The following is a 27,398-nucleotide window of genomic DNA, read 5'->3' on the forward strand; positions in this document are numbered from 1 at the left end:
TTGCAAGGGTGCCTCCTTAAAATAGATATACTATGCCAGGTGTGTTGGCACACACCTGTAATCCCAGCTACCTGGGAGGCTGAGGCAGGAGAATTACAAGTTCAAGGCCAGCCTGGGCAATTTAGCAAGACCCTGTCTCAAAAAATAAAAAGGGCTGGCTGGGGATAGAGCTCAGTGTAGAGCACCCCTGGGATCAAGCCCCAGTACCACAAAAAACTAAGAAAAAAACATGTACACCATGCCACTTTTAGTTCAGGACATATTTTTCTTCAAAGGTAATTTTTAGTTCCTAGTTTTATAAGTGAATACTTAATAGATGACCAAGTAGGGCTGGAGGTGCAGTGGCTGAGTGCTTGTCCACCACATGCAGTCCCGAGTTTGATCCCCAGCATCATAAAAAGAAAAGGGGGGAAGAAAAAAAAAAGACCAAGTAATTTTAAGGGAATAAAAAATGTATATTTTGATCCATCATCAGGTATTTCTTTATACTAGAAATAATGCATGACCCCATAGTAAGTTTTATTGAAGTAACATGTCACAGACTAGGGACTGGAGTTGTGACTCGTGATAGAGCGCTTGCTTGCCTAGCATGTGTGAGGCACTGGGTTCAACTCTTAGCACTGCATATAAATAAATGAATAAAATAAAGGTCCATCAACATCTAAAAAAATTTTTAAAAACATGGCAAAGACTAAACAAAAAATCAAAACAAATGTCCTTTTTATTCAATTTAATAGTTTTCCATTGTATAGTATAGGCAGTTTGTTTCTGTGGGGTAGGTTTCATAGCATAGTGTAAGTATCTCTTGACTGTCCAAATCTGTTGGGTTCCCATTTTCCAATAGCAGCAGTTCATGTAGCAAGAGATCATTTGAACCTTTTGGTACCTGAGTTGAGGACACTTAATAGCTACTGGTCATATAACAAGGGCTTTTATCTAAATGGAGATCTAATTCTATTTAGTTCTTGAGTTTGGAATTTATAGGATAGCTGGATAGTCCACACATGGAAATGCAGGCAAGATAGGCAGTTTAGAATACTACTCTTAAGACTTCTCACTGTTCCTGTTGTCAAAGTTGTAGAATGCTTGGTAGCATTATGGCCATTGTTCTGAGTACCCAGAAAATACAGTAGCTCCTGTGGTGTCACTTTCTGTTGTTTCAGTTATCCACACTCAGCTGTGGTCTGAAAATATTAAAATGAAATTCCAGAAATAAAGAAATCGTAAGTTTTTTAAATTGTGTACTATTCTGAGTAGTGTAATGAAATCCCAAGCTGTCCCACTTCATCCTTAGGGGAACGTGAAACATCCCTCTGTCCAACATGTCCGTGCTGTAGACACTGTAAGCCCACTAGAGAAAGAGAGACCATTTACGTATAATTTTTATTACGTATATTGTCTTATAACTGTTTTATTTTGTTATTGTTGTTTAAATATTTTTAGTTGTCAATGGATCTTTTGTTTGTTTGTTTATATGTGGTGCTGAGGATCGAACCCAGTGCCTCACACATGCCAGGCAAGTATTCTACCACTGAGCCACAACTTCAGCCCCTGTTGTTGTTTTTTAAATATATATATTTTTAGTTGTTGATGGACATTTTACTTATTTATTTATTGTGCTGAGAATCAAACCCAGTGCCTCACATGTGTCAGGCAGGCACTCTGCCACTTAGCCACAACCCAAGCCCCCTTATTGTTGTTGTTAATCTCTTACTGCGCCTAATATATAAATTATATATATTTCATCATAGGTGAGTGTGTATGTATGGGGGGAAAAGTGTGTATATGTGTGTGCATGCACACATGTGGGGTTTAATACGACCTACAATTTCAGGTAGGGTTTGAACCATCTACTATGGGTCTTGGAACTTCCCCCATGGATAAGGGGGTACTATTGTATATAAAACCAAAGCAAATATTTGGATGTGGTGCCCAGGAGATAGGCACAGGCTTTTTCGTTTCTAACTAACCCACACATTACTATAGAGTAGCATGGTAGAAGTTTCTGTGTCTAATGCAAAATATGCCCATTTTTTAAAAAAAATGAAATCTGAGAAATTAGTTTTTGTTTTTTGGATTTTTGGTATCGAGGATTCAACTCATGGGTATGTTAACCACTGAGCTACATCCCCATTTCTTTTTATTTTTTGAGACAGGTTCTTGGTATGTTGCTTAGGGCCTCATTAATTTGCTGAGACTGACCTTGAATTTACAGTCCTCTTGCCTTAGCCTCCTGAGTCTCCAGGATTACAGGTGTTTGCCACCATGCCCGGCACTTTTTTTTTTCTTTAGCTGAATGAAATATGACCTTTGTGGATAGATTTATAGCCAAATTTCCCAGCATGCTAATGGATAGAATGATATAGTAATAAAAAGATCAGAAGCCAGTTGCCATAAACTGTACAAGATGGTAATGATGGTGTATTTGAGATAAGACTTATTTTTTTGTAGTGTAGACAGCTTAAGAAAAAACAACAGTAACTCGCTGGCCCTGGGAATTTAGGTTGGTAAATTAATAGAATGAAATGTTGCTTAACGTCCACTGAGCAGCTTCCTTCATTAGCACAGGGATACAGAATGGCCACCTCTTAGCGTCTTTGAGACCTACCTGTGATGAATGATAGGACATAAAAGATGAGTACTTTATGAGATATATAAAATGTACCCTTAAACCTTTTTTTTTTTTCCTTTCACTTTTTTTAAACCATTGTGTAGTGCACCTGGAAGTGGTCCTATGTTCAGGCCAACCACAGTGGCTGTAGATGAAGAAGGTGGAGATGAGGATAAGGATGAATCAACTACAAACAGTGGCACAGGTACTGCCACTTGTGGCTTGGGATCTGAATTTTCCACAGATAAAGGAGGCCCCTTCACTGCAGTACAGATCACTAATACCCCTGGACTGGCACAAACTTCTGGGTCGTCCTCTCAAGGTATCAGCTTTGGCATTAAGAATAATCTGGGGACCCCATTGCAAAAATTGGGAGTGTCATTTTCCTTTGCCAAGAAGGCTCCTGTTAAACTTGAATCAATAGCATCTGTTTTCAAGGATCATGCAGAGGAGGGGACCTCTGAAGATGGAACAAAATCTGATGAGAAGGGTTCTGACCAAGGACTGCAAAAGGTAGGAGATGCTGATAGTAGCAGTAATCTTGATGGTAAAAAAGAAGATGAAGACCCTCAGGATGGAGGATCCCTTGCCTCAACATTATCCAAGTTAAAAAGGATGAAGCGAGAGGAAGGAACTGGAGGTACAGAGCCAGAGTATTACCACTATATTCCCCCAGCACACTGCAAAGTAAAACCTAATTTTCCCTTCTTACTCTTTATGAGAGCCAGTGAACAAATGGAAGGTGATAATACTACACATACAAAGAATGCCCCAGAAAGCAAAAAGAGCAGTTCTCCCAAGCCTAAAGGCTGTGTTAAGGTTACAGCAAGCCAAGGAGCAGAAAAGACAGTGAGTGAAGTCTCTGAGCAGCAGAAGGAAGCCACTGTGACTGAGCCCTCAGAGCCTGGAAGCAAAACTGACACAAAGAAGACCATAGGAGGGGATGTAAATGAGCAGAGTTTAGAAAGTCAGAGTCAGAAGTCTTCAGAGATCCAAATGTGTGAGTCTAATCCTTCTAAAGAAACCTGTCAGGCCACCCCAGCAGGGAAAGAAAGCCAGGAAGGACCCAAACATCCTACTGGCCCCTTTTTCCCAGTTTTGAGCAAAGATGAAAGCACTGCCCTCCAGTGGCCATCAGAACTATTAATCTTCACCAAGGCAGAACCGTCCATTTCCTACAGTTGTAACCCTTTATACTTTGACTTTAAACTTTCAAGGAACAAAGATGCCAGAGCTAAAGGAACAGAAAAACCAAAGGATATTGGAGGATCCTCAAAGGACTATCTCCAAGGCCTTGATCCTGGCGAGCCAAATAAAAGCAAGGAAGTGGGAGAGAATGTAGTACATTCATCAGGAGGTAGAATGGATGTACCTGCTTCAGGGCCTGCCTGTAGCAACCTGAACAAACAGGAGCCTGGGGGCAGCCATGGGTCAGAGACTGAAGATATAGGGAAAAGCCTTCCTAGCAAGAAAGAACGATCTGGGAAGTCCCATCGACACAAAAAGAAAAAGAAACACAAAAAGTCCAGCAAACACAAACGGAAACACAAGACTGACACAGAAGAGAAAAGCTCTAAGGCAGAGTCTGGGGAGAAGTCTAAGAAGCGTAAGAAACGAAAACGAAAGAAGAATAAGTCATCAGCCCCAGCAGATTCTGAACGAGGACCCAAACCAGAACCTCCTGGGAGTGGTAGCCCTGCACCACCAAGAAGACGGCGACGAGCTCAAGATGACTCCCAAAGGAGATCACTCCCTGCTGAAGAAGGGAGCAGTAGCAAGAAAGATGAAGGTGGGGGTGGTAGCAGTTCCCAAGATCATGGTGGGAGGAAACATAAAGGTGAACCACCAGCTTCATCCTGCCAGCGGAGAGCTGGCACCAAACGGAGCAGCCGATCTAGCCATCGGAGCAGACCCAGTAGTGGCGATGAGGATAGTGATGATGCTTCATCCCGCAGGCAGCACCCAAAGTCTCCATCCCAGTACAGTGAGGAGGAAGAAGAGGAAGAAGAGGAGGAAGACTCAGGCAGTGAGCATTCCCGTAGCCGCTCACGGTCTGGCCGGCACCATTCCTCACACCGTTCTTCCCGGCGCTCTTACTCAAGTAGCTCAGATGCCTCTTCAGACCAGAGCTGCTATAGTAGACAGCATAGTTACTCTGATGACAGCTATAGTGACTATAGTGACCGATCACGAAGACACTCTAAGCGCTCTCATGACTCAGATGACTCAGATTATGCCAGCTCCAAGCACCGATCCAAACGACACAAATATTCATCTTCTGATGATGACTATAGCCTCAGTTGCAGCCAGTCTCGAAGCCGTTCTCGGAGTCATACCAGAGAGCGCTCAAGATCCCGGGGCCGCAGCCGCAGCAGCAGTTGTAGTCGCAGTCGGAGTAAGAGGAGAAGTCGCAGCACCACAGCCCACAGCTGGCAACGGAGCCGGAGCTATAGCCGGGACCGCAGCCGCAGCACCAGGAGTCCTTCCCAGAGATCAGGCTCCAGAAAGGGATCATGGGGTCATGAAAGTCCTGAGGAAAGGCGTTCTGGTCGTCGGGACTTCATTCGCTCAAAGATCTATCGATCTCAGTCCCCCCACTATTTCCGATCAGGACGGAGTGAAGGTCCTGGGAAGAAAGATGATGGCAGGGGAGATGACAAAGGGACATGCCCACCCTCCCAGAACAGCAACACTGGCACAGGAAGGGGGTCAGAAAATGACTGCAGCCCTGAAGATAAGAACTCTGTCACTGCCAAACTGCTGTTGGAGAAGATCCAGTCTAGGAAAGTGGAGAGGAAACCCAGTATGAGTGAGGAGGTGCTGGCCACCCCCAGTAAAGCTGGACTCAAGCTCAAGGACCCCCCACAAGGTTACTTTGGGCCCAAGCTTCCCCCTTCTCTTGGCAATAAGCCTGTTCTTCCACTGATAGGGAAGCTCCCAGCTACCCGCAAGCCCAACAAGAAATGTGAAGAGTCTGGCTTGGAAAGGGGGGAAGAACAAGAACAGTCAGAGACAGAAGAAGGGCCCTCAGGGAATAGTGATGCCCCCTTTGGGCATCAGTTCCCCTCAGAGGAAACATCTGGCCCTTTATCAGACCCACCCCCAGAAGAGCCAAAGTCTGAAGAAGCTACTGCTGATCACCCTGTGGCTCCACTAGGTACCCCAGCACACACTGACTGCTACTCTGGGGACCCATCCATCTCCCATAACTACCTCCCTGACCCCAGCGATGGGGACACCTTAGAGTCCCTGGATAGTGGCAGTCAACCAGGTCCTGTGGAATCCAGCTTGCTGCCTATAGCTCCAGACCTTGAGCACTTTCCCAGTTATGCGCCTCCCAGTGGGGAACCTAGTATTGAGTCAACAGATGGGGCTGAGGATGCTTCACTGGCCCCGCTGGAGAGCCAGCCCATCACCTTCACCCCTGAGGAGATGGAAAAGTACAGCAAGCTCCAGCAGGCCGCACAGCAGCACATCCAGCAGCAGCTTCTGGCCAAGCAAGTAAAGGCCTTTCCAGCCTCTGCAGCCCTGGCTCCAGCAACACCAGCCCTGCAGCCCATCCACATTCAGCAGCCAGCCACGGCCTCTGCCACCTCCATCACAACTGTTCAGCATGCCATCCTACAGCATCATGCTGCCGCTGCTGCTGCTGCTATTGGCATTCACCCCCACCCTCATCCCCAGCCACTTGCCCAAGTGCATCATATTCCCCAGCCCCATCTAACCCCAATTTCTTTGTCCCACCTCACTCACTCAATCATCCCTGGCCACCCTGCCACCTTTCTCGCTAGCCATCCCATCCACATCATTCCTGCCTCAGCCATCCATCCTGGACCCTTCACCTTCCACCCTGTTCCACATGCTGCCCTCTACCCTACCCTTCTTGCCCCACGACCTGCTGCAGCAGCTGCTACTGCCCTCCACCTTCACCCACTACTTCACCCCATCTTCTCAGGTCAGGACCTGCAGCACCCCCCCAGCCATGGCACATGAATTGGGGGATGGGAGCATTTGTAGGGCCAGGGAAGGTGACCCAGGATTCTTCCCTTGGGGGTGTTGAGCCATTAATACCAGCAAGTAAAAGCTGGGATGGGCAGTGTCAGACAGCCAAAGAATTGTTTTGGCTTGCAGGGATGGGTTTAGATTTGAGGTTTGCTTTGGGTTATTATCAGGGATTTCCACCCCCCCCCTCCTCCTTTCTATTTGTCCCTCCCTCTCCTGTGTTTCTTAAGCTAGGGAAACACCAGTAAGTGCTATCCACCCCTCTGCAGCAATGTCTCCAAAATGTCAAATTTAAATAGTTCCCTCCTCCCTCTACTTTTTATCCTTCCCTTCTATAAATTTTAAAACATTTTCCTCCTCTCTGGTGAGTTGTCACCAAAGCACTTGCCATAGGTCCATCTGGTCCTGCCTTCTCAGTGCCACAAGGAAGGCCAAGCTGTCTCTCCAACAGTGAAAGATCTACTTTTGGGCAGTGTCTTTGACTATCCCTTAGTGACATGTTATCCCAGGTGAGGTGGAAAGGGAGTCTGATCTGGAACCAGATGCAACTCAGGCTGCCATTTGATCCACTTTCCACACAAACAACCACACATTTGGCACTATTGTCCTCAAATCCCTCATCCCAGAAAAGGCATCTGCATATCTCAGAAAAGAAGATCCTATCATGAATTGAAGCTATGCGGAACATAGAGTCGCCCGTGTGCTTCCCCAGAGAGGAGCTCATGTGTCTGAAGGGTATATTTTCTTCTGTTGTGTTGATGTTTCCTTCTTAATTTATAGGATTTTTTAATGTAAAAATTGCACTGAACTCTATAAACGTAAATGCTGCTTTTTGTAGCTCATATAAAAAGGTTCCATATTTGTAGTATACTGCAATAATATTTTTTACATCCAGCTCTTTAAGTGATCCTTGTTCTGGTGGCTTTGTGTAAATATGTTTGCCCTAGTTGAATTAAGAAACTTTAAAGGTTATAAAATGAAAACAAAAAAATAAAGTATTTGTTTTCTGCTAGATACAAAAATGACTAAGCATGTATATTTTATCAAGCTCATGTATTTTTTGAAGTTATGAACTATAAAAATGTTTAAAACATTTTTCGCTGGGACAAAATGTTAAGTAACTTGCAGTAAGTGGTGCCCCCAGCACTGGGATTTTTGAGTTAATGGGCAGCAGTCAGCTGCGGGTGTCAGAGGGATGCTCAGTTGTGATGGTCTCCCTCATGTGCTTTGTTGTTTTACACAGAGAAACAGGTGGCCCCAGAGAGGAGGGGGAGATGCAACAGCTTTACTCTCTGGAAGCAGTGAGATTCATTGATTGGGGTAGCGGGGTTGGAATTCCTGGGTTTCCCTGGGTATCTTGTTCCAGGCAGACCATTTGCCTTCCTAGAACTTAGCCCCCTCTGACAATTTTTTTTTTTTTTTTTTTTTTTTTATGTGCCTTTTGGGTTGGCTAGAAACTGAAGTAGAAGTAGACCAGAAGGTAATAGAGTTGGGACGGTTTTCTCCTCCTTTTGTTGGGAGGTGAGCACATTTATAGGTACTTTTTGCTTCAGAGTTCCATGCCTTCTACCCAACTCAGTTTCAGCAGTAGAGGTTCCTATTTCTATCTCTCCCATGACACTGACCAGAGGAATTGCTGCCTCAGCCCTGCTTTCTCATCTTCTTGCCTTTCGCCCAGGCTCTCAGCTCTAATTAACACAATGACCCAAAGGTGCTTGCTTGTATCGCAGGTCCCATCTCCTTTGGTGTAGTTTTTGGTTTCCTCTTTGGCATATCCTTACCAGTTCTCATGGCTAGAATTGGTTGAGTGGTCACGTGACAAGAAAAAACAAACCATATTTACCTGGGCCAAGACTCTGTTCCTGCCCTTCTTCTCAAATTCCCAAAAGAAAAAGACTTTGAGCTGATGAGAAGCAAGTGCTGGGCAAACAAGACTCTTGACCGTACACCCACTCCTGCCTGTTCAGTGCTCCTCATCTGATTCAGAAGCATCACTTTTTGGATAGCTAGCACTGGAAAGATGAAACCATCTGTTTGAAGTGAAGGGACTCATTTTTCTTTGCTTTCAGCCCATGTAAATATTTAAATAATACAGTATTAACATTTTTGTGCTGCTTCCCTTTAGCCTGTAGATTGAGCCATACTCTGGCCACCTCTCTGCCTTCCTGGGGGCAGTTTTCTTTAATTTCCAGAATAGTGACTTTAAAAACCTTAAAGAAAAAAAAAAAAGGAAAAACAAAATAACCTATCCTTACTTACAAGCATAACAGATTGTATTTAACTTTATCACATATGATAGAGCTATATATGCTGTAAAATGAGGGAAAGGAGCTTTCTAATAAACCAATGATTTGTGGAAACTTTAGCAGAGTCTGTCATGATTGTTGCCCCATCCACTCAAGTTGGGAATGGTTGAAGTTTGGGTTTATAAATAACACCTTATTTGAAATTATTAAAGAATAGATTCTTGTGAGTCAGTTTGAGATGTTTGGAATTGTGTTTCTGAAAGTTCAGGTTTGCCCAAGGAGAGGAGAAAGATAGCCCTGGGAAGAAGGACTAGTAATGATATATTTCTTAGTTTTAGGTAGATGACTTGGAATGTGTACCTTTCTGCTCCCTCTTTCTCGCATGGCTTTTCTTCTTTTTTTTTTTTTTTTTTTCCACTTTATAATCTGTATGTAGTAGAATACATAGAGTGTGGAGATACTCACTAAATTGATATGGAACTTCCAGCTTTGGTTTTTAGAATCTGGGGTTAATTCAAGGGTGGTAGGATTACAGGAGTCATCTGCTTGACATTTGTCCTCCTATTGAAGTTCTGTATAACTGAGCTTGAATTGTCATCCTCAGCCCTTTTAATACCACTGCAGTGTTGAGCCCTTCCACCTGATTTAAAGAAATAAGCCCAAATTGTTACTGAGACAATAAAAACCCTACTCACCCATGTCAAAAAATCACAACGGGGCACACGTGTAATCCCAGTTACTTGGGGAGGGTAAGGCAGGAGGATCACAAGTTCTAGGCCAGCTTCAACACCTTAGCAAGATCCTGGGATGTAGCTCAATGGTAGAGCACCCCTAGGTTCAATCCCCAGTACTGCAAAAAGAGAAAAAGTAAATTTCCAGGAACGAAGAAGGTGACAAGCAAGAGGCAAACTGACCTGCATAGAGTATGCTGTGTAAGAACGTACAGCTGCCTTGTTCTGATAAGGCCTCAACCACCTTGATTCCTAAATCCTTGAGGACTAATTCAGGCCTTGTCAACCATTTCCATTTGTATTTGCCAGAGGTACCCTCACCTCTCCTTTATCAACCCACATCTGAATTATTGCAGCATTTTCCTGTCTGGCCTCCCTGAAACTAACTAATTGGTGTTTGAGAATTGGTGTGATTCAATTTATGTTGACTGCTTCCTAGTAGGATTGTGAACACTGAGATGACAAGCTGATTCTTCTCACACTTTTTTTTTTCTTTTTTGAGACGGGGTCTCATTAATTTGCTTAGGCTGGTCTGAAATTTGGGATCTTCTTGCCTCAGCATCCCAGATAGCTGAGATTATAGGTGTGCACCACCATGCTGGGTCATAGTAAATATTTTTATTATATGTTCGAGAAAGATGTAAGCAAAGTAAAATACTATTAACTGAATATTACGCATCAGGATTGAGCAAGGGAACATTTAAAATGATTTCAAAAAATTTCTGTAAGCCAGGCACGGAGGCACATGCCTTTAGTGTAATCTAAGCTACTGGGGACACTGAGGCAGGAGGACTGCAAATTTGAGGCCAAATGGGGCAAGCCCTGTCTTTTAAAAAAAAAATCAGTTTCTTTAATCTCCACATCACCTTGCTCAGTGCCAAGCAAGCACATAGTTAAGCAGTTGAGGTTATTGTAATAATTCCTAACTAAATGAAACCTTAACAGAACTACGAATGCACTGAGGGATTCTAAGACTGACTGATAGGTTGCCAAAGTGGGAATGAGGTGTCAGCACTCTGCCCACTCTTAGAGAAGAGATCAACCCAGCTCTGACACCAAAGGAACACAATGCATACCGAAAACCAAACTCCTCTACCTTCCTAAATCTGATCCTCCTAATTTCAAAATTAGTGGTAACACTCCTAACCAGCCAGCCAAGCACCAAAACTTGCTTTTGATGCCTCCCTACAACAACCAGCTTTTTTGGGGGGACGGGGGGGCAGGGATTGAACTCAGGGGTACTCAACCAATGAGCCACATCCCTGCCCCTATTTTGTGTTTTCATTTAGATACGGGGTCTCACTGTGTTGCTTCGTACCTCGCCATTGCTGAGGCTGACTTTGAACTCGCGATCTTCCTGCCTCAGCCTCCCATGCTGTTGGGTTTACAGGTGTACACCACCACACCCAGCCACAACCAGCTATTGAGTCTAATTTCTGCTCACTCTCATTCTTTCCATCAGTGCCCAGGTCCAGGCCTCATCACCTGTAACCCAGAGCACAGCATTGCAATCCCTTCCCATCTGGTCTTCCAACTAAATCCTCCAGTTCCTTCTCTCTGCAGGCATCCAGTACAGTCTTCTAAATTAGAGCACAATTGATCATTGAATCTCTTGTTTCCTGACTTAAAAGATCTTTATTAAATTCTCCATCCCCTACAAATTAAAGTTTAAATTCCCTAATATGGCATTATTGGACCTCCAGTGATTTGAGCCCCACCTTGCTTTCCACCCTCATGCCCCAAGTCCACCCTTTTAAGCATTCTCTCCAGAATCCATTATTTGCCCTTCCTTTTTGTAGTTGACTTCTCAGCTCCCTTATGTTATTCCTTATGCCGGAATATCCATTCAAGCCTGTGTTTGAATCCTAGTTTTGTTACCCACTGGTTTTGAAAAATTCAGCAATTCACTTAAAACTCCCTTGTGTCATACACTCTGTGTTTATAAAATTGTCATAACAGTAGCTACTTTGTAGAGTAGTTGTGAGGAATATTCTTTTCATAATTTCTATGTTGTTTTCAAGGCCTACTTGTTATCCCTCTGCAGCAGTTATATGTGTTCAATATCTTAAACTCCCTTTGGACTAAATTTAGGATCTTTATCAACTCAGAACCTTGAAGAGAGTAAGTACATTTGAAAACTTGAGTAAAATGTGAGTTAGTATTGTGCTACACAGAATAACCAGTCATACAGTAACCAACCACAGTTGAGGACAGTGGGAGGGTGGAGGGTAAATAAAAGACATTCTAACAAGTTACATGCCTTGTAATATGAACTTGACACTGGGAATTCAGTAATGAAGAAGTCCCTGACTAAAGTTCAAGGATCTTTTAACCTAGTCAGGGACAGGATTTTTTAGCTGTGTGCTGAGGTGAAGTACAAGAGGAAGGAAGGAGCTGAAGGGACTTCAGAAGGGCACAGGGTGGCTAAGTAAGATAAGGCAGTGGTTAGGTTTGATCAGAAAATATAGATCAAAAGGAGGATGTGGCTATGGATTTTCCTTTACTCCTAGCAGACCTCTTGAATTGCCTTCCTGAGAACCTGCTTTTTGGCAAGGCATGCAGTGCCAATAAGACTGGCACTCAATCTTTCCATCCTCGTCCATGGAAAATGACTGCCTTTCTGCTCAAAACTTTTCTTGACACTTGTCAACCTAGGTTAGCATCTTTCACCCTCAGTGCATGCTTCTGTTCAGTCTTGCAACAAGACCTACTACATGAGGGTTTCTTGGCTAGTCCCTGAGGCTGCAGAAAGGAACCTTACTCTCGAGGGACTCATTCAGGAAGCAGACCATAACTCACCAGTGTGATCAGTGCTGTGCCCATGTGTGTTAGCTTAGGGTGCCAGCCTGAAGAGGTTGGGAAGGCTTTCTCTGGACAACCCCAGCAAGGATCAAGTCTTCATAGTTGGACAGAAGCTCTGTCATCCAAGGAGTGAAGGGCTGCCTCCAACTGAACAGCTGGTGCATAATCTCAAAGATAGTGATCCACAATGCCCTGCAATGTCTCTTCCTTTTCTCCATCTCCTTGCCCCTTAGGCCAAGACCCACTGACCATTCCTTCCCCAGCACTGGCTGCACTGCTATGGCTACACTAAGACGTCTTAAGATGGAGGAGGAGTGAGGAAGCTACAGCCATAGAATCTCTCGATATGGCTGGCTGAGGCTGCCTAGGGCCCTAGAAGGAGGAAATGGATAAGTGCCTTGTCCAAAAAGATGGCAGCCTCAGGTCTTATCAGGGGGCTGCGGCTAGCTTCCTTACTCCCCCCTACCTCTGGCCAAGTCACAGAGTGTCACAGCAGTGTAACCAGATGGATAAGGGAGAAGGGGCAGCTGTGGAATTATGGGCTAGAATGTAGTTTTATAGGCCTACTAGTTCACAGTTCCACTATCCCAAGCAGTTGCTCTAGACTAATATGTTGTTATGGGAGATGGATGAATGTTCAAGATATACTGTGGGGAGGCTGAAACAACAGGAGTTGATACACTGCCCACAGGAAAAGGGAGGAGTCATGGCTTCCAACCATAAGCTTCTACCCCCCAGGATGGCCTCATCCGCTTCCTGTCAATCCTAGAGATTATATAATCCAGCGGCTATAGCCCTTTGCTCTGCCTGCTGCCCAGCAAGTTACTTTGGGTTCTAGTTTGATAAGAAGATTTCCTGTGGTGGAAATTGAAGGAAAAAGGAAAGAGCTGCCCATTTCTGCTCAGGAGGTTGTGGGAGTAGGATGGCCAGAGCTTTGTGTTCACTGCATGCCTTCTGGCTTCTGGAGTGGGCACCACTGCTCTTGGGACCTAGTGCTGCCCCAAAAGCCTTGGCCTTGAACCTGGACCCTGTGCGACTCACTTTCTATACAGGCCCCAATAGCAGCCACTTTGGATTTTCAGTGGACTTTCACAAGGACAACCAAGGAAGGTAAGCCCTGAGGGGAGTATGGGTACAGACAAAAGATCCCACCCCCCCCACACACACACACATACACAGTGCTTCTGTGGGCTTCTGGTTCCCCATTTGTGACAGCAGTTGAAGATTCTGGGGTTTCCTTGGGTTGAGTTCTTGTCAGGAATGCTGGGGTTCAGGTGAGGGTGTCAGGGAAGGGCAGTGAAGAGATGAGCACTGAAACTACAACAAGAAGACAAAAGATAATTCTTTTTCCTCAAGTGTCAATTGTATGACACTTTACCCTCATCCCTTCAAAAAGTAGAAAGGAGTGCCAGGCACGGTGGTGCATACCTGTAATCCCAGCAACTCGGGGTTGGGGAAGGAGGATTGCAAGTTCCAGGACAACCCTGGCAACTTAGTGAAGGCCTAAGCAATTTAGCAAGACCATGTCTCAAAACATTTTTAAAAAAGCGTGGTTACATGCCCCTGGGTTCAATCCCTGAGACCAAAAAAAAAGGTGGGGGAGCACGCATCCTAAATTATATCCCCTCATCCCCATACAAATTGTAGATATTCAAGAAGAAGCAATGGAGTGCTTCTTGGTATTGATCAGACTTTGGAATTAGTCTCTGTAGCTATATGACTTAATCTGGCTGACACTGGGATACCCAGCTTTGGAGACTGGTGATGGCAGATAGCCTTCAAGTAACAGTCTTCCTCTGCTGAAGAGAACTACTTCACCTAAAGTCAAGTCCACTTCTGAAGGTGGCTTGCATCCAATGAGTGATCAATGAGAAGCATGCATTTTTTTCAAGAGTGCTTGACCAGGACCATGCTAAATTATATATATGAGATTAAACCCAGGTTGCTTTGCCACTAAGCTACATCCCCAGCCCTCTATTTTTTATTTTGAGACAGGGTCTTGCTAAGTTGCCTGGACTGGCATCAAACTTAGAATCCCTCCTCAGCCTCATGAGTCACTGGCATTCACTGGAATCACAAGTGTGCCACCCTGCACCCAATTTCCCTCATACATTTAATACATTTACTCCTGACAGCCTTAATTGGTTAGTGTTATCCCTGTTAAAGCTTACATAAGGCAAAATGGTCATTTAAACCTAGATCAGCAAGGATCCTCAGCTCTATCAGCACTCACATCCCACCTTAGCTTCTCTCATTCTTCACCATTAAAACCAACTCTCAAGAAGGGATCTGGTAGCCCTAGGTGGTGATGCACACCTGTAATCCCAGCTGCTGGGGAGGCCTCAGCAATGACAAGGCACCAAGAAACTCAATGAGACCCTGTCTCTAAATGAAATACAAAATAGACTGGGGATGCGACTCAGTGGTCGAGTGTTGAATCTCTGGTACCAAAAAAAAAAAAAAAAGGATCTAGTGACAGTCTAGGCATTCTAGGAGCATGTGAACCTCTGCTTTTTGTTGGGAGTAGGAGGATAAAGAACAGCTTTCAGGAGGTCTCTTTCAGCAAAGATATTAAACCCCTGGTGTTAAATCAAACCAAATGGTTTTAGTCCCAGCTCACTAGATTACAATAGGCATGTGAATTCCCTCACCAAGAGTCCATTTCACTGTCCATAAAATGAAGAGCGGTGAGGAAAGATGGACCAGTGCTGGGCCACACCGTCTTCCCAGCACTGCTCACAGGGCAGGCAACCAGGATACGCAGGAATCTGCTCCGCACTCAGCATTCACCCGGCTTTTCTGCACAGAGTGGCCATAGTGGTGGGCGCCCCGCGGAACCTGGGCCCAAGCCAGGAGGAGACTGGCGGCGTGTTCCTGTGCCCCTGGAGTGTTGAAGGAGGCCAGTGCAACTCGCTATCCTTCAATTTCAGTGAGTCCCAGGCATGGAGGTAAAAGGAGGGACCATAGAGATGTGAACGGCCAGGTTTCAGCTCCCCATCCCTCCTGTACCCTCCAGGGGATGAGATCCGAAATATTGGCTCCCAAACATTCCAAACCTTCAAAGCCCGGCAAGGACTTGGGGCGTCGGTGGTCAGCTGGAACGACATAATTGTGGTAGGCGCTGTGGACAGGACACAAGGAGCAGTCGCGGACAGGGACACGTGGGGGTAGCCCGAGCCTCGTGCCATTCTCCACTGTACTGTGGCCCTGCTCCAGGCCTGCGCCCCCTGGCAACACTGGAACGTCCTAGAAAGGACCCAGGAAGCTGAAAAGACGCCCGTAGGTGGCTGCTTCGTAGCTCAACTTCAAAGCGGCGGCCGCGCTGAATACTCACCCTGTCGGTCCAACACCATGAGCAGGGTTTATGTAGGAAATTTTTTTTAGTAAGCTCCGCCCTTCATTTTGGCTCCGCCTTCTCTCTGCCATTTACCTCGGCCCTTAATCTGACAGCTCCCTAGCGACCCGGGCCCTGCCTTCAATCAGGCGTCCGCTCAGCTCCTGGCCCCGCCCCTTCTGCTCAAGGCCACGCCTCCACACTGTCCCTTGGCCCCGCCCCTATATGCCTCTGCTCCCTCCCCCCTCTTCAGGTTGGAGTGTATCCTTCATCATCAGTCCCTTTGCTAATCCCTTTTCCTCGCCTCCTCTAGGCGGAGACAAGCGATACTGTGAAGCGGGCTTCAGCTCTGTTGTAACCCAGGCAAGTAGGGAGCAAAAGCGGCGTGGGGCGTCCCCGAGCGGGACCCCCCCCTCACCTTCAGGCTTCCCTTTCAGGCTGGGGAGCTGGTGCTTGGGGCCCCTGGCGGCTATTTTTTCGTAGGTAAGAATCGAGCGATACCAACTCTCTCCCTCTCGCCGGGGGTCTCCCTTATACGGGGTCACACACACCTCCTGTCCCTCATCTGTTAGGTCTCCTGGCCCGGGCTCCAATTGCCGATATTATCTCAAGTTACCGCCCGGGCACCCTTTTGTGGAACGTTCCCACCCAGAGTTTTACCTACGACTCCAGCAAACCAGAGTGTTTCGACGGCTATCGGGGTAACCCTGGCACCTCCCCTCCTGGCTTCCCAGCACTCTAAGATAGTCAACTCCCACCTCAGCTGTCAGATCCCGTCGCTGTCTGAGTCTCCATGCCAATCCCAGCTGGCCAGCCCCAGAACAGAGGCGCCCCCGCTCTGAGCTCAGTCTCTCCCCGCCTTGCAGCTTACCCAACTCGGGTGCACCCCACCTCGCCCTTTCCGCCTTGGACTCACAGTGAGGCCTCGGGCAGGGTTTACTTTTGATGGCTTCAGTTAATACAATGCAGGGTTTGAACTTGGTGGCTTCTTTGACCCGGCTTTCCTTCCCTGCTTAACGCTTCCGAAAACACTGATTTGTGCTGTTCTCAGGGTACTCAGTGGCGGTGGGAGAGTTCGACGGGGATCTGAACACTACAGGCAAGAAATCCACTTAGTCAGGGGCAGGGGTTGGGGAGTCCACGGGGAAGAGGATCTCCCCAATCTCCCCTGGGTGCGGAATGGGGGAGGGGCCGGGTAGATAGGTTCTAAAGATCTGTTTCCCTGGGTTCCCCAGAGTATGTCTTCGGTGCCCCCACTTGGAGCTGGACCTTGGGAGCGGTGAGTTCTCCCTGCCCCGCCACTCAACATTCAGAAGCCCTGACAATCCTCACGATGACAACTTCCTTGCGCCCCCAAACCTCCTGGCCTTTCTCATTGGGAGCTGGGGGCTTCCAAGGAAGCAGGAAAAATGCGCTACATTGCGTTCTACGTGCAGGTGGAAATTTTGGATTACCACTACCAGACCCTGCACCGGTTGCACGGAGAGCAGGTGGGCGCCACGTCCCAGTTGGAGAGGCAAAGGCCCTGGATCTGAGACCCCAGAATATTTCATGGGATACAAGGGCAGATGTTTAACAGAGGGTGCTGAGTCTGGAGGCACGAACTAAGGTGCTCCTCATCTTGCAGATGGCTTCTTATTTCGGGCATTCTGTGGCCGTCACTGATGTCAACGGGGACGGGTGAGGAGGGGGAGAGCCCCACCCCTATCCAGTTGCGCACCCAAATAACAGAGGCTGAAGCTAGCCTCCATCTCTTCTTTGCCCGGCCCTCACTTTCCTGTGACTACCTAGGGGAGCAGGAGAAGGGGGTTGGATGAGATTTTACCCTTCTCTCCAGAATCCTAATCACCCACCTGGCTTGCAGGAGGCACGACCTGTTGGTGGGCGCTCCACTGTATATGGAGAGCCGGGCCGATCGCAAGCTGGCCGAGGTGGGACGCGTGTATTTGTTCCTGCAACCGCGAGGCCCCCAGGCGCTGGGTGCTCCCAGCCTCCTACTAACCGGCACACACCTCTATGGGCGATTTGGCTCGGCTATTGCACCTCTGGGCGACCTCAACCGGGATGGCTACAATGGTAGGGAAGAGAAGAACCTCACTTGCTGGAGGGGGGTTGACAGCCAACATAAAAAGCAGAACTTGATCTCAGGGCAGCAGGAGCCAGGAAAGACTCAAGTAAGGAGTGACCCTATCCTATATGTGGTTTTAATATCCAGTGGCTGAGCGAAGAGCAGAAAGGAGAGTTAAAGGGGATCAATTAGGATGGATTTGTCCTAATCCAGGCAAGATGATCACCTGGACAGCAGAATTTGGCAGTGAAGTTAGAGATGAGGGTAACTTCATAGATAGTTAGGAATTGGATTATTAGGACTTGATGGGTTGTGTGATATGGGGAAGGGAGAGAGAGAGGAGTTGGATGGGTTGGTGGTGCTCTTCACTGCCTGGAACTCAGGCTATGGCACAGGTCTGGGGGAGGGAGGAGATGCACACCGCTGAAAGGCTTGGGTTCATTAGGTGGAAATGCCCAGAGACTCCTTGGACTTGACTTCCCCCTCCTCTAGGAGAGAGGGCTGAGTGGGAGATAGCTACTTGGAGAGAATGGTTCAGGTCTGGAGCCTGCGAAAAGAGAAGAGGCCCAGGATAGAATCCTAGGGACTTCTATCTCGCTCAGAGCATTTCGGGGATACCCAGAGGAGGTGACTCAGAAGGAAACAGAAAAGGAATGTCCAGAGGGGTAGAAGGGAACCTTGAGATTCAGTGACCTAGAACTCTAGGGAAGAGAGTGCTTTAAGCAGGAGGAAGGATAGGATCAGTGGTTCCCCATGCTCTTGAAAGGTACCGTTAGATGGGACTGGGGAAGTATCCCATGGGCAAGAAGGAGTTCACTGGTGAGAGTGACAAGACCGATCCAGGGTGGGATGGGGACAGAAGTCAGAATACCATGGGGCAAGGTATGAATTAAGGTGAAGAATTGGAGGCAGGCAATATAGAAGACTCTTTCAACCAGTTTGACTTAAGAAAACAAAAAGAAAAAGGACACTCATGGAAAGGAGATGGGGGTCAAGGGAAGATTATTTCAATTCAGAAGAATAAGGAGTATATTGAATGTGGAGGAAAATGGTCTTGTGGGAAAACTTAGCGATGAGCCAGAAGAGGGTCCCTGAGATGACAGGGGTAGGGGCACTCCACCTAGAGGCAGGGTCAAAGAGGAGCACCTATTCAAGGGTCATATGAGGAGAGGGAGAGAAAGTAGGTGTGAATTTATAAAACAATAGTTGCACTGCTTCTCTTTGTGAAGTAGAGATGAGATCACCTACTGAAGGAAGAGGGCGGAGGTGGCTTGTCAGAATGGAGAAGTTTTGAAATAGGTGCTGAGTAGAAAACTCTTGAGATTGCCATGAGGCCTTGCACGTCGGGGTCCCAGTGAAGGCTAGAGATCTGGAATTCATGATGCCCAATCTGAATTAGCCAGAGCAAAAAGTGGCAATGGGGCCACAACGAGGAGGATATGACAAGGGAGATAAGAGAGGAGGAGGCCAGGAATCAGGAGAGTGGGGGCCGCAGCCTGAGGACAAGTTCTGTATAACTTGATTAGGAAAAGCAACAATGGCATTTCAAAGGAAAAGAGCTGTACAGAAAACACATCATAAACCAAATCTGAAGACAAAGGAAAGATAGTTGCAACATATATATCAAAGACCTTAATTCTTAACATGTGCAAAGACTTTTTTTTTTTTTTTCCAGTTCTGAGGATTGAACCCAGGGCATTCTACCACTGAGCTACATCCCCAGCCCTTTTTATTTTATTTTATTTTGAGATAGGGTCTTGCTAAGTTGCTGAGGCAGGCCTTAAAGTTTACGATCCTTCTGCCTCAGCTTCTTGAGTCATTGGGATTACAGGCAGGTGCCACCATGCCTGGCCAAGGAACTTTATAAGATATAAGATTATTTTACATTGAAAATACATTTTCAAAGCTGATCGTAAAAATTATTAGTGGGCATGTTTGTAGCTCAGTGGTAGAGCACTTACCTTCCATGCCCAAGATCTGGGGTTCCACCCCAGTAGTGGGGGAAAAAATAGTGATAATAAACTGGTGCTGATGTGGTTCTGAGTTTGCATGGTGAAAGTGGAATAGAAAAATAGGGAAAAAGGTTCCTCAGGAAAGAGGGACCAGTATTTAATAAGTCTCAGTTACTTAGTCTTCTGGGATTCAATTTTTGCATCTTGAATGGAAATAATAATGCTAGATTTTAAGGTGAAATGAAATATTGTCAATATTTTTTCCTCTATAGATAGTAAGAACTTTTACTATTTCAATAACAATCTTACTTGACTGGTCTCTCTCCTGCCAGATTGTAAACTCCCAGAGGGCAGTGCAGCCACCTCCTTGCCCCAGACTTTGCACCCTTCTTGGCTCTTCTGGTCTGCTCACAGAAGAAGCTCAGGAGGATTTTACAGAGTCCCTGAGGAGATGGAATGACAGACACTCCCTTTCTGTTTTTCCTTCCAGATGTTGCCGTGGCTGCCCCCTATGGGGGTCCTAGTGGTCGGGGCCAAGTGCTGATTTTCCTGGGTCAGAGTGAGGGGCTGAGCTCACGCCCTGCCCAGGTCCTGGACAGTCCCTTCCCCACAGGCTCTGGCTTTGGCTTCTCCCTTCGAGGTGCCGTCGACATAGACGACAATGGATATCCAGGTGCCCTTGGACTGCCTCCAGCAAGACAAGGAATGCCTTAGGGCATTTGCGGGAAGTGCTGACAGACAGAGCTGGGGGCCATGCCTGACCTGGTGCCCCACTGTAAGCTCTGCTCTGTATGGTGGGGATGCCTGCAGGGGTGGAGAAATCGAGCCTTCAGTGGGGGAGATGGTATGAGGCACCTTTAGGAAGATGACATAAGGACTCTGCTCTCTCTAATTGCCACTTCTGATTCCTCCCCCAATGTCTATAGACTTGCTGGTGGGAGCCTATGGGGCCAGCAAGGTAGCTGTGTACAGGTGAGCACTGGGCCACGGGCAGGGTAGGGAAGACCCAAATGATCAGCAGAGGCCAGGCCAGGAAGGGTCACCATGATAGGCTTCCCCTGATCCCATCAGAGCTCAACCGGTGGTGAGGGCCACTGTCCAGCTGCAGGTACAAGACTCACTGAATCCTACTGTGAAGAACTGTGTTCTGGAGCAGACCAAAACACCAGTGAGCTGGTGAGGCGGTGGAGGGCATGGGCTGGGCAGGATCCAGAACCTCAGAGAGGCCCCTGCCCCTGAGCCCAGTCTTATCTTTGTAGCTTCAACATCCAGATATGTGTGGGTGCCACTGGGCACAACATTCCTCAGAAGCTGCGTGAGTGTCATGGAGGAGGTTGTAGGGAAGTGGGTCTGGGTTCCCCAGAGGCTGACCAGGGAGATCCTGATCCTCATTGTTTGCCCTGCCAGATATAAATGCTGAACTGCAGCTGGACCGGCAGAAGCCCCGCCAGGGCCGGCGGGTGCTGCTGCTGAACTCTCAACAGGCGGGCATTACCTGGAGCCTGGACCTGAGTGGAAGGCACAGCCCCATCTGCCGCACCTTTACAGCCTTCCTTCGAGTATGCCCAGGCTAGGGACTGACGGGGCTGGGTGTGTGAAGTTCACCCACCAGATTTGTTCATTCAGCCCTGGGGCACTGGGATGGGTGCTGTGGACCCAGAAATGGTCAATAGGACATGGTCCCTACTGCTGAGCTCTTGCCAGGGAAGGCAGGGTGTACAAGTAGCAAGACTGCCCAACTCCTGACCCCCTCTTAGGATGAGACAGATTTCCGGGATAAGCTGAGCCCTATTGTGCTCAGCCTCAACGTGTCCCTGCCACCTGAGAAGACTGGAGTAGCTCCTGCTCTCGTGCTACATGGAGACACGCATGTCCAGGAGCAGGTGGGTTGGGGAGAGGGCAGGCAAGGGAGGGGCATGACTCCTGCCAGGAAATCAGGGTTAGGTTTAGTGCACAAGTTGCAATGTGAATGCCGAAATCTTGATGTCACCTTTCAACATCCTCTAAGCTCTGATGTGAACTCATAAACCCTAATATCACCGCCAAGCCCTATAGCATCCCAATCCTTTGTATCAACCCCAAAAGTTTGAGAGCTTCTCCACATTCCTCATCTCTGGTTGTCTTACCCCTGAGCTCTGACACGAGTCCCAAACCCATTCTTGAATTCCTAACCCTGATGGAACCACCCCCAGCTCCCCAAACTTCAACACCTCCAGCTGACCCACACATCCTGATGTGTCCTTGCAGACCCGCATCATCCTGGACTGTGGGGAAGATGACCTGTGTGTGCCCCAGCTTCAGCTCACTGCCATGGTGTAAGGGAACCTCTCGCTCTACCCTTGCCCCTTTCTGTCCCATGAGACCTGCTTCCCATCTGGGTCCCGGCTCTTTTTCCCAGACCCTGTACCTGGACCCAGCCTCCCTGGCTTCACCTATTTTCCCCCACAGGGTGGGCTCTCCACTCCTAATTGGGGCTGATAATGTGCTGGAGCTACAGATGGATGCAGCCAATGAGGGTGAGGGGGCTTATGAGACAGAGCTGGCCGTGCACCTGCCCCAGGGAGCCCACTACATGCGGGCCCTCGGCAACCTGGAGGTGAGTCCCCCACCCTGGGGCATTGCCAGGGGCTTGGGAGGTGACTCTCGACTCCCACTTGAGTGCTCCCACTCTCTTACCTTTTGCTGTAAAAGATGACTGACTTTTTAAAAATACATATTTGAAAGAGAAAATTCTTGCTAATGACACAAAATTGAAGACTCTATTATAAAACGCCCAATAAGGCTCAGGAACCAAATGTTAACAGGAACCTCTCTTAACATTTGCTGACTTTCCTTCCAGTTTTTTCCTCCAACATTGGCAGGTTCTTACCTGGGTATCTGTTTTCCATCGTGCTGATGTAGTTTATAACAATGGAGCTATACTCTATGTGACATTCTGTGCTCTTTTGAATCTTCAAAATGAAAATTTACTTTAAAACATAATAAAGTGCACAGCAATACAGAAAATAGAATGGGGTTGTCCCTTTAGCCCTGCCCCATCCTGGCACATAAGTCTCACGGATTTGCCAAGGGAGCGCCAATACACATTGACCTGCTCGGCAACCCACCTATGCCTCCCAACTGCTCCCAAAAGGGCTTTGAGAGGCTCGTTTGCAACCAGAAGAAGGAGAACGAGACCAAGGTGGTGCTGTGTGAGCTGGGCAACCCCATGAAGAAGAACACCAGGGTGAGGCCTCTAAGGCATGCACGGACCGCGGGCGAGGGCATGGGGTCTGGAGTCAGGTAGCTCTGGGCTGGCATCCTTGTCTCATACTGCCTATCAGCATGTTCCTGGGTGAGTGACTTTCCCTCTTCAAGTGGGCTTATGGGTAAAATGGAGATAATAATGGTAACTTTGGAGTGGGGAGGCTGGAGGCCATATTCAGGGCAGGGCTGCCCAGAGTGGAGTGGACATCTTAGCAGTGACTTTGGCTCTCCACCTCTCCCAGATAGGAATCACGATGTGGGTGAGTGTGGAAAACCTAGAAGAGGCTGGAGAACATGTGTCCTTCCAGCTGCAGATGAGAAGGTACTAGAATGGGGGGCACTCCTTTTCCCTACCTGACCCCATGCAGGGACCCTTCCTTACAGAAGGGTCTTCAGTGGTGTCTGTCCTTTGCATTTCCCTGTTCCCTTGCTTCCTCAGAGACTTGTTTCTGAGTCTTAGAGCTCTAGAGGAAGTCCCCCCGACCCACCTGGGCCTATCTTCCGTGTAGCATGACTGTTCATGAAATTAGCTCTCTGAGCCCCCTGAAATTCTGACTGAACTCCAGAGAATCCCTGGGCCAGTCTTCCTGACCTGCCTCTTCTCACCCTTTCCCCGCAGCAAGAACAGCCAGAATCCGAACAGTGAGATTGTGCTGCTGGATGTGCCAGTCTGGGCAGAGGCCAGAGTGGAGCTTCGAGGGTGAGCAGCCAGGACAGGAAAAGGGAGATGGCAGAAGGGCTATGAAGTTCAGGGAAGGGGCTGGGGTGTGGCTTAGTGACAGAGTGCATGCTTAGCATGTGTGGGGCTCCAGGTTCCATCTGCAGCACCACAAACACAAAAACACAAAGAATTAAACTTGAGGCCACGGAGGGTTCCCCACAGACCCTCCAAGGGATCAAACTCACTCTGGAGCCTTGGGCACCTACAGGAACTCCTTCCCAGCCTCTCTGGTGGTGGCAGCAGAAGAAAGTGACAGGGAGCAGAACAGCTTGGAGAGCTGGGTCCCCAAAGTGGAACACACCTATGAGGTAGGAAGGAGCTTCTGGGTCCCAGGCTAGTGTGAGAGGGCGATATGCTGAACGCCCTACTCATCCTGCTGTCCCACCCCCAGCTCCATAATAATGGTCCTGGTACTGCGAATGGCCTCCGCCTCAGCATTCATCTCCCTGGCCAGTCCCAACCCTCGGACCTGCTCTATATCCTGGATATACAGCCCCAGGGGGGCCTCCTGTGCTCCTCAGAACCTTCTCCCAACCCCCTCAAGGTAAGAAGCTAGGTAGAAGAAAGAGTTGGTGGGGCGGGGCGATCTCCAGACCATCAGTCAGAGTACTCTGAAGTTGGGGACATAGACCACAGAGGGGAACTGATAGCTCCCTTGCCTCTCCAGCTGGACTGGAGGCTGCCCACGCCCAGCCCTTCCCCCACTCAACCGGTCCATCACAAGCGGGAACGCAGACAGGCCTTACTGCCAGGGCCCAAGCAGCCTGGAGAACGGGATCCAGTTCTGGTGGTGAGCAGGCCCTGCGGTCTCTGGGTGGGGCCTACCTGGGGCCCAGGAGCCAGAGGGGATGAAAGGCAGGAAGAGCACCCCACCTTGGTCCCATAGAGTACTTCAAAGTGAACATGAAAGATGATACCGCGCTGGTATCTGGAGTGGGCTGGGGGACACTTGCAGTTAAGCTTCCCAGTACATTAAAAAATTGCCAAAGCAAGGTTACAAACGTTCTGGGTATTGAAGGCTATGTCATGACCCACTCCTTCCAACCTTGTCCCTGAACTTCCGGGCTGTTAAGCAAACTGCACGTAGAGATACCATCCGAAGCTCTAACCCGAGCCCCTTCCTGAGGGGAAAACCCGAGCTTCTTGACCCTCCTGGTCCTTTCTGTGTTGGGTCCCTGGAGTGAGGGGCAGGGGATCAGGGCCAGGAGGGGCTGGGAACTGATGATACATCCCCTCAGAGCTGTGAGTCGGCGCCCTGTACTGTGGTGCAGTGTGAGCTGCAGGAGATGGCGCGCGGGCAACGGGCCATGGTCACGGTGCTGGCCCTGCTGTCGCTGCCCAGCCTCCGCCAGGTGGGGTTGGACGCGAGTGGGCAGAGCCCTCTGGAGGCGGGACCCGAGTTTGCTGGGGGGAGAGGCGGGGTTTCGGGGGCGGGGGGAAGGGGCGTGGCTTCGGGGCGGGGAAAAGGAGAGGGCGAGGTTTGCCTTGGGGTGTGAGGGCGTGATTAAACCAGGAGCAGGTATTCCCAGCGAGGACTTGGACTCCTGCCACCCATCGGCGTCCTGTGACTTGTGCAAGTGGCTTTTACCCCCGCCCTCTGTAGAGGCCGCTGGATCTGTTTGTGCTGCAGTCACACGCTTGGTTCAATGTCTCTTCCCTTCCCTACGCGGTGCCTGCGCTCAGCCTGCCCAGTGGAGAAGCCCTGGTGAGCAGGGAGGACCACAAGGAGATGTGGCCTGCAGGACCCACTGGTATTCCTGTGTCGGTGCCCAGCCAGCATGGAGCCAGGGTCTCCCTGGGGCTGAGGGGTGGTACAGGGAGGTGATGGCTTGCTGGGGCTGGGGTGGGGAGAGCGGTGTCACAGGCCCCACGAGTGAATCTTTGGAAAAGTGGGTGTCAAGGGTCTGAGGAGACACCAGGGTTTCTCCCCAGGTGCAGACACAGTTGTTTCGGGCTCTGGAGGAGCGGGCCATTCCCATCTGGTGGGTGCTGGTGGGAGCTCTGGGTGGCCTGCTGCTGCTCACCCTTCTGGTCCTGGCCATGTGGAAGGTGAGGCATGAAGGATGGCGGAGTCCCCAGTTGGGCACGAACTAGAAGGCAGGGAGCGACCGGGCCTGTCCTGAGTACATCTTTGCTATTAGAATGGCATTCTCCAAAGACCTCTTCCAGAACTCTCCCTCCTGGAAGGGTTGGCAACTGAAATCCTAAGGCCTTTAGACCCTTTCCCCCTTTGAGGAAGGGTCACAGGGATGAGTCCTGCTTCTGGAATTCCTGACCGCTGTGGATAGGTTCACCTCCTCCAGCTCTGTCCTTCCCCAATTGAGGTGAGAGACCCTGGGATTGGTTCTGTCCCTGCTCCTTGCTCCTTAGGAGGCCCCGGAGGAACACTCACTGCTCTCTGCTCCTGGAGAACAGTGCCCAAACCCTGGGAAAACGTGGTGCTTTTAGGGAAAAACACACATTAGACCTATAATCATCACATATATATCATCACATGCTTGAGTCATGTAGAGACAAACTTCAATATTTAAGACAAAATCAGAGCTGGATGTAGAGGCACAAGCCTGTAATCCCAGCTACTCAGAAGGCTGAGGCAGGAGGATCCCAAGTTTGAGGTCAGCCTCAACAACTGAGACCCTGTCTCAAAAATAAAATTTGTAAAGGTTTGGGATATGGCTCAGTGGTAGAGCACTTGCCTAGAATGCTTGAGTCCCTGGATTTGATCCTTGGTACCCCAAAAGAAAAAGAAAAAAATCAGGGGGGAAAAGCCAAAAAAAAATTTTTTCCCCCTAAAAACCCAACTATTAGTTGCCCTGCATTGTTTCTAAATAGGGAAAGTTCTCCAGCTATGTCCAGCAGGGGGGCTCAGGTACTGTGCTGATCCAGGGAGAGGATCTGTGGCTGCAGGTGCCTAGCACACTTTCTTACTGACACTTTGAGGCCCAACGATTATCCCTAGTTCCTGATCCCAGCCCCTGTGCACCCCAGGTTGGCTTCTTCAAGCGAAATCGGCCACCCCTGGAAGAAGACGAAGAGGAGGAGTGAAGCCCAGTCGGGGACTGTTCTGGCCGAGGGTGGTATCTGCTTTGCCCGCTCATCTCCAACATGCACCCTTGCTCTGACCTCTATGGGTTGGAGCTGTTCCATGGTGGTCTTTGGTGTCCCTCCTCTTCCAACAGAGCAGGGTCAGCCCTTTCATGCTGCCTAATAAAGACACTGAGCCCTAAAGTCCAGTGTGCTGCCTCCTCTTGGGGTCAGAGGAAGAGAGAGGAAGTAAAGGGATATTTGGAGTGGGGACCAGAGCTGGCAGAAGTCTGAGCAGAGAGGGTCTCCACCAGGGCAAATGTTGCAAATTACTGTCAAGGAGGAGAGAGTGGGGTGGCAGGTATGAGGGAGATTGCGTAGCAGGGCCTCCAGGCAAGACTGGAGGAGGATGAGGGTGTCTGCTGGTGCATGGGTGGGTGGGTGGGGTTGGGCGAGGCAGAAAAGGGCAGTTGGGTACCTGGCGGGCAGATTTAAACAGTGTATTTTTCATGATTTTGGAGGGTTAGATCTAAAATTGTCTGAGCCTTGGGAAAATAACATGATCTCCCAGCCTCTCTCCACCCCAAAACAAAAAAGCCTGTAAAACTGTGTTCAGAGTGAGGAGGGCAGGGTCACACCAGAGAAGGGACAGCAAGGGTCG

General features: G+C 48.6%; 2 protein-coding genes across 8 annotated transcripts in view; both read left to right on the forward strand.

Moving 5' to 3' along the window:
• The window catches only part of Gpatch8 (G-patch domain containing 8), a 90,720-nt gene extending 81,849 nt beyond the window's left edge, over positions 1-8,871 (forward strand). For all 7 annotated transcript variants that reach the window (XM_047543717.1, XM_047543721.1, XM_047543720.1 and 4 more), the window contains one exon: positions 2,716-8,871. In XM_047543717.1, the coding sequence (XP_047399673.1) occupies positions 2,716-6,604 (3,889 nt within the window). In that variant the 3' untranslated portion in view covers positions 6,605-8,871. The remainder of the gene's footprint in view (positions 1-2,715) is intronic.
• A 4,429-nt stretch (positions 8,872-13,300) lies between these two features.
• Positions 13,301-26,931, forward strand: Itga2b (integrin subunit alpha 2b). Its single transcript, XM_047545332.1, has 30 exons — positions 13,301-13,502; positions 15,200-15,321; positions 15,409-15,506; positions 15,609-15,770; positions 16,039-16,089; positions 16,164-16,209; positions 16,299-16,427; positions 16,778-16,825; positions 16,962-17,005; positions 17,163-17,216; positions 17,354-17,406; positions 17,591-17,802; positions 20,237-20,419; positions 20,673-20,718; positions 20,818-20,922; positions 21,006-21,061; positions 21,154-21,305; positions 21,504-21,629; positions 21,994-22,061; positions 22,195-22,342; positions 22,880-22,972; positions 23,235-23,314; positions 23,612-23,692; positions 23,922-24,021; positions 24,105-24,257; positions 24,381-24,503; positions 24,952-25,065; positions 25,317-25,418; positions 25,646-25,762; positions 26,702-26,931. Exons 1-30 carry the CDS (start codon positions 13,315-13,317, stop codon positions 26,756-26,758), a joined length of 3,111 nt encoding a protein of 1,036 aa, XP_047401288.1. The 5' UTR covers positions 13,301-13,314; the 3' UTR covers positions 26,759-26,931.
• The last annotated feature ends 467 nt before the right edge of the window (positions 26,932-27,398 follow it).

This window comes from Sciurus carolinensis, chromosome 3 (genome assembly GCF_902686445.1).
Source record: "Sciurus carolinensis chromosome 3, mSciCar1.2, whole genome shotgun sequence".
NCBI classification, from domain to species: domain Eukaryota; kingdom Metazoa; phylum Chordata; class Mammalia; order Rodentia; family Sciuridae; genus Sciurus; species Sciurus carolinensis.

What these genes read in the sequence shown, in the direction of transcription:
- Itga2b (XM_047545332.1), top strand. Translation starts at nt 13,315, where the DNA reads ATGGCCAGAGCTTTGTGTTCACTGCATGCCTTCTGGCTTCTGGAGTGG. An exon ending in ACACGCATGTCCAGGAGCAG is followed by an intron (nt 21,630 to 21,993) that starts GTGGGTTGGGGA and finishes GTGTCCTTGCAG; the next exon opens with ACCCGCATCATCCTGGACTG. An exon ending in CTTCAGCTCACTGCCATGGT is followed by an intron (nt 22,062 to 22,194) that starts GTAAGGGAACCT and finishes TTTCCCCCACAG; the next exon opens with GGTGGGCTCTCCACTCCTAA.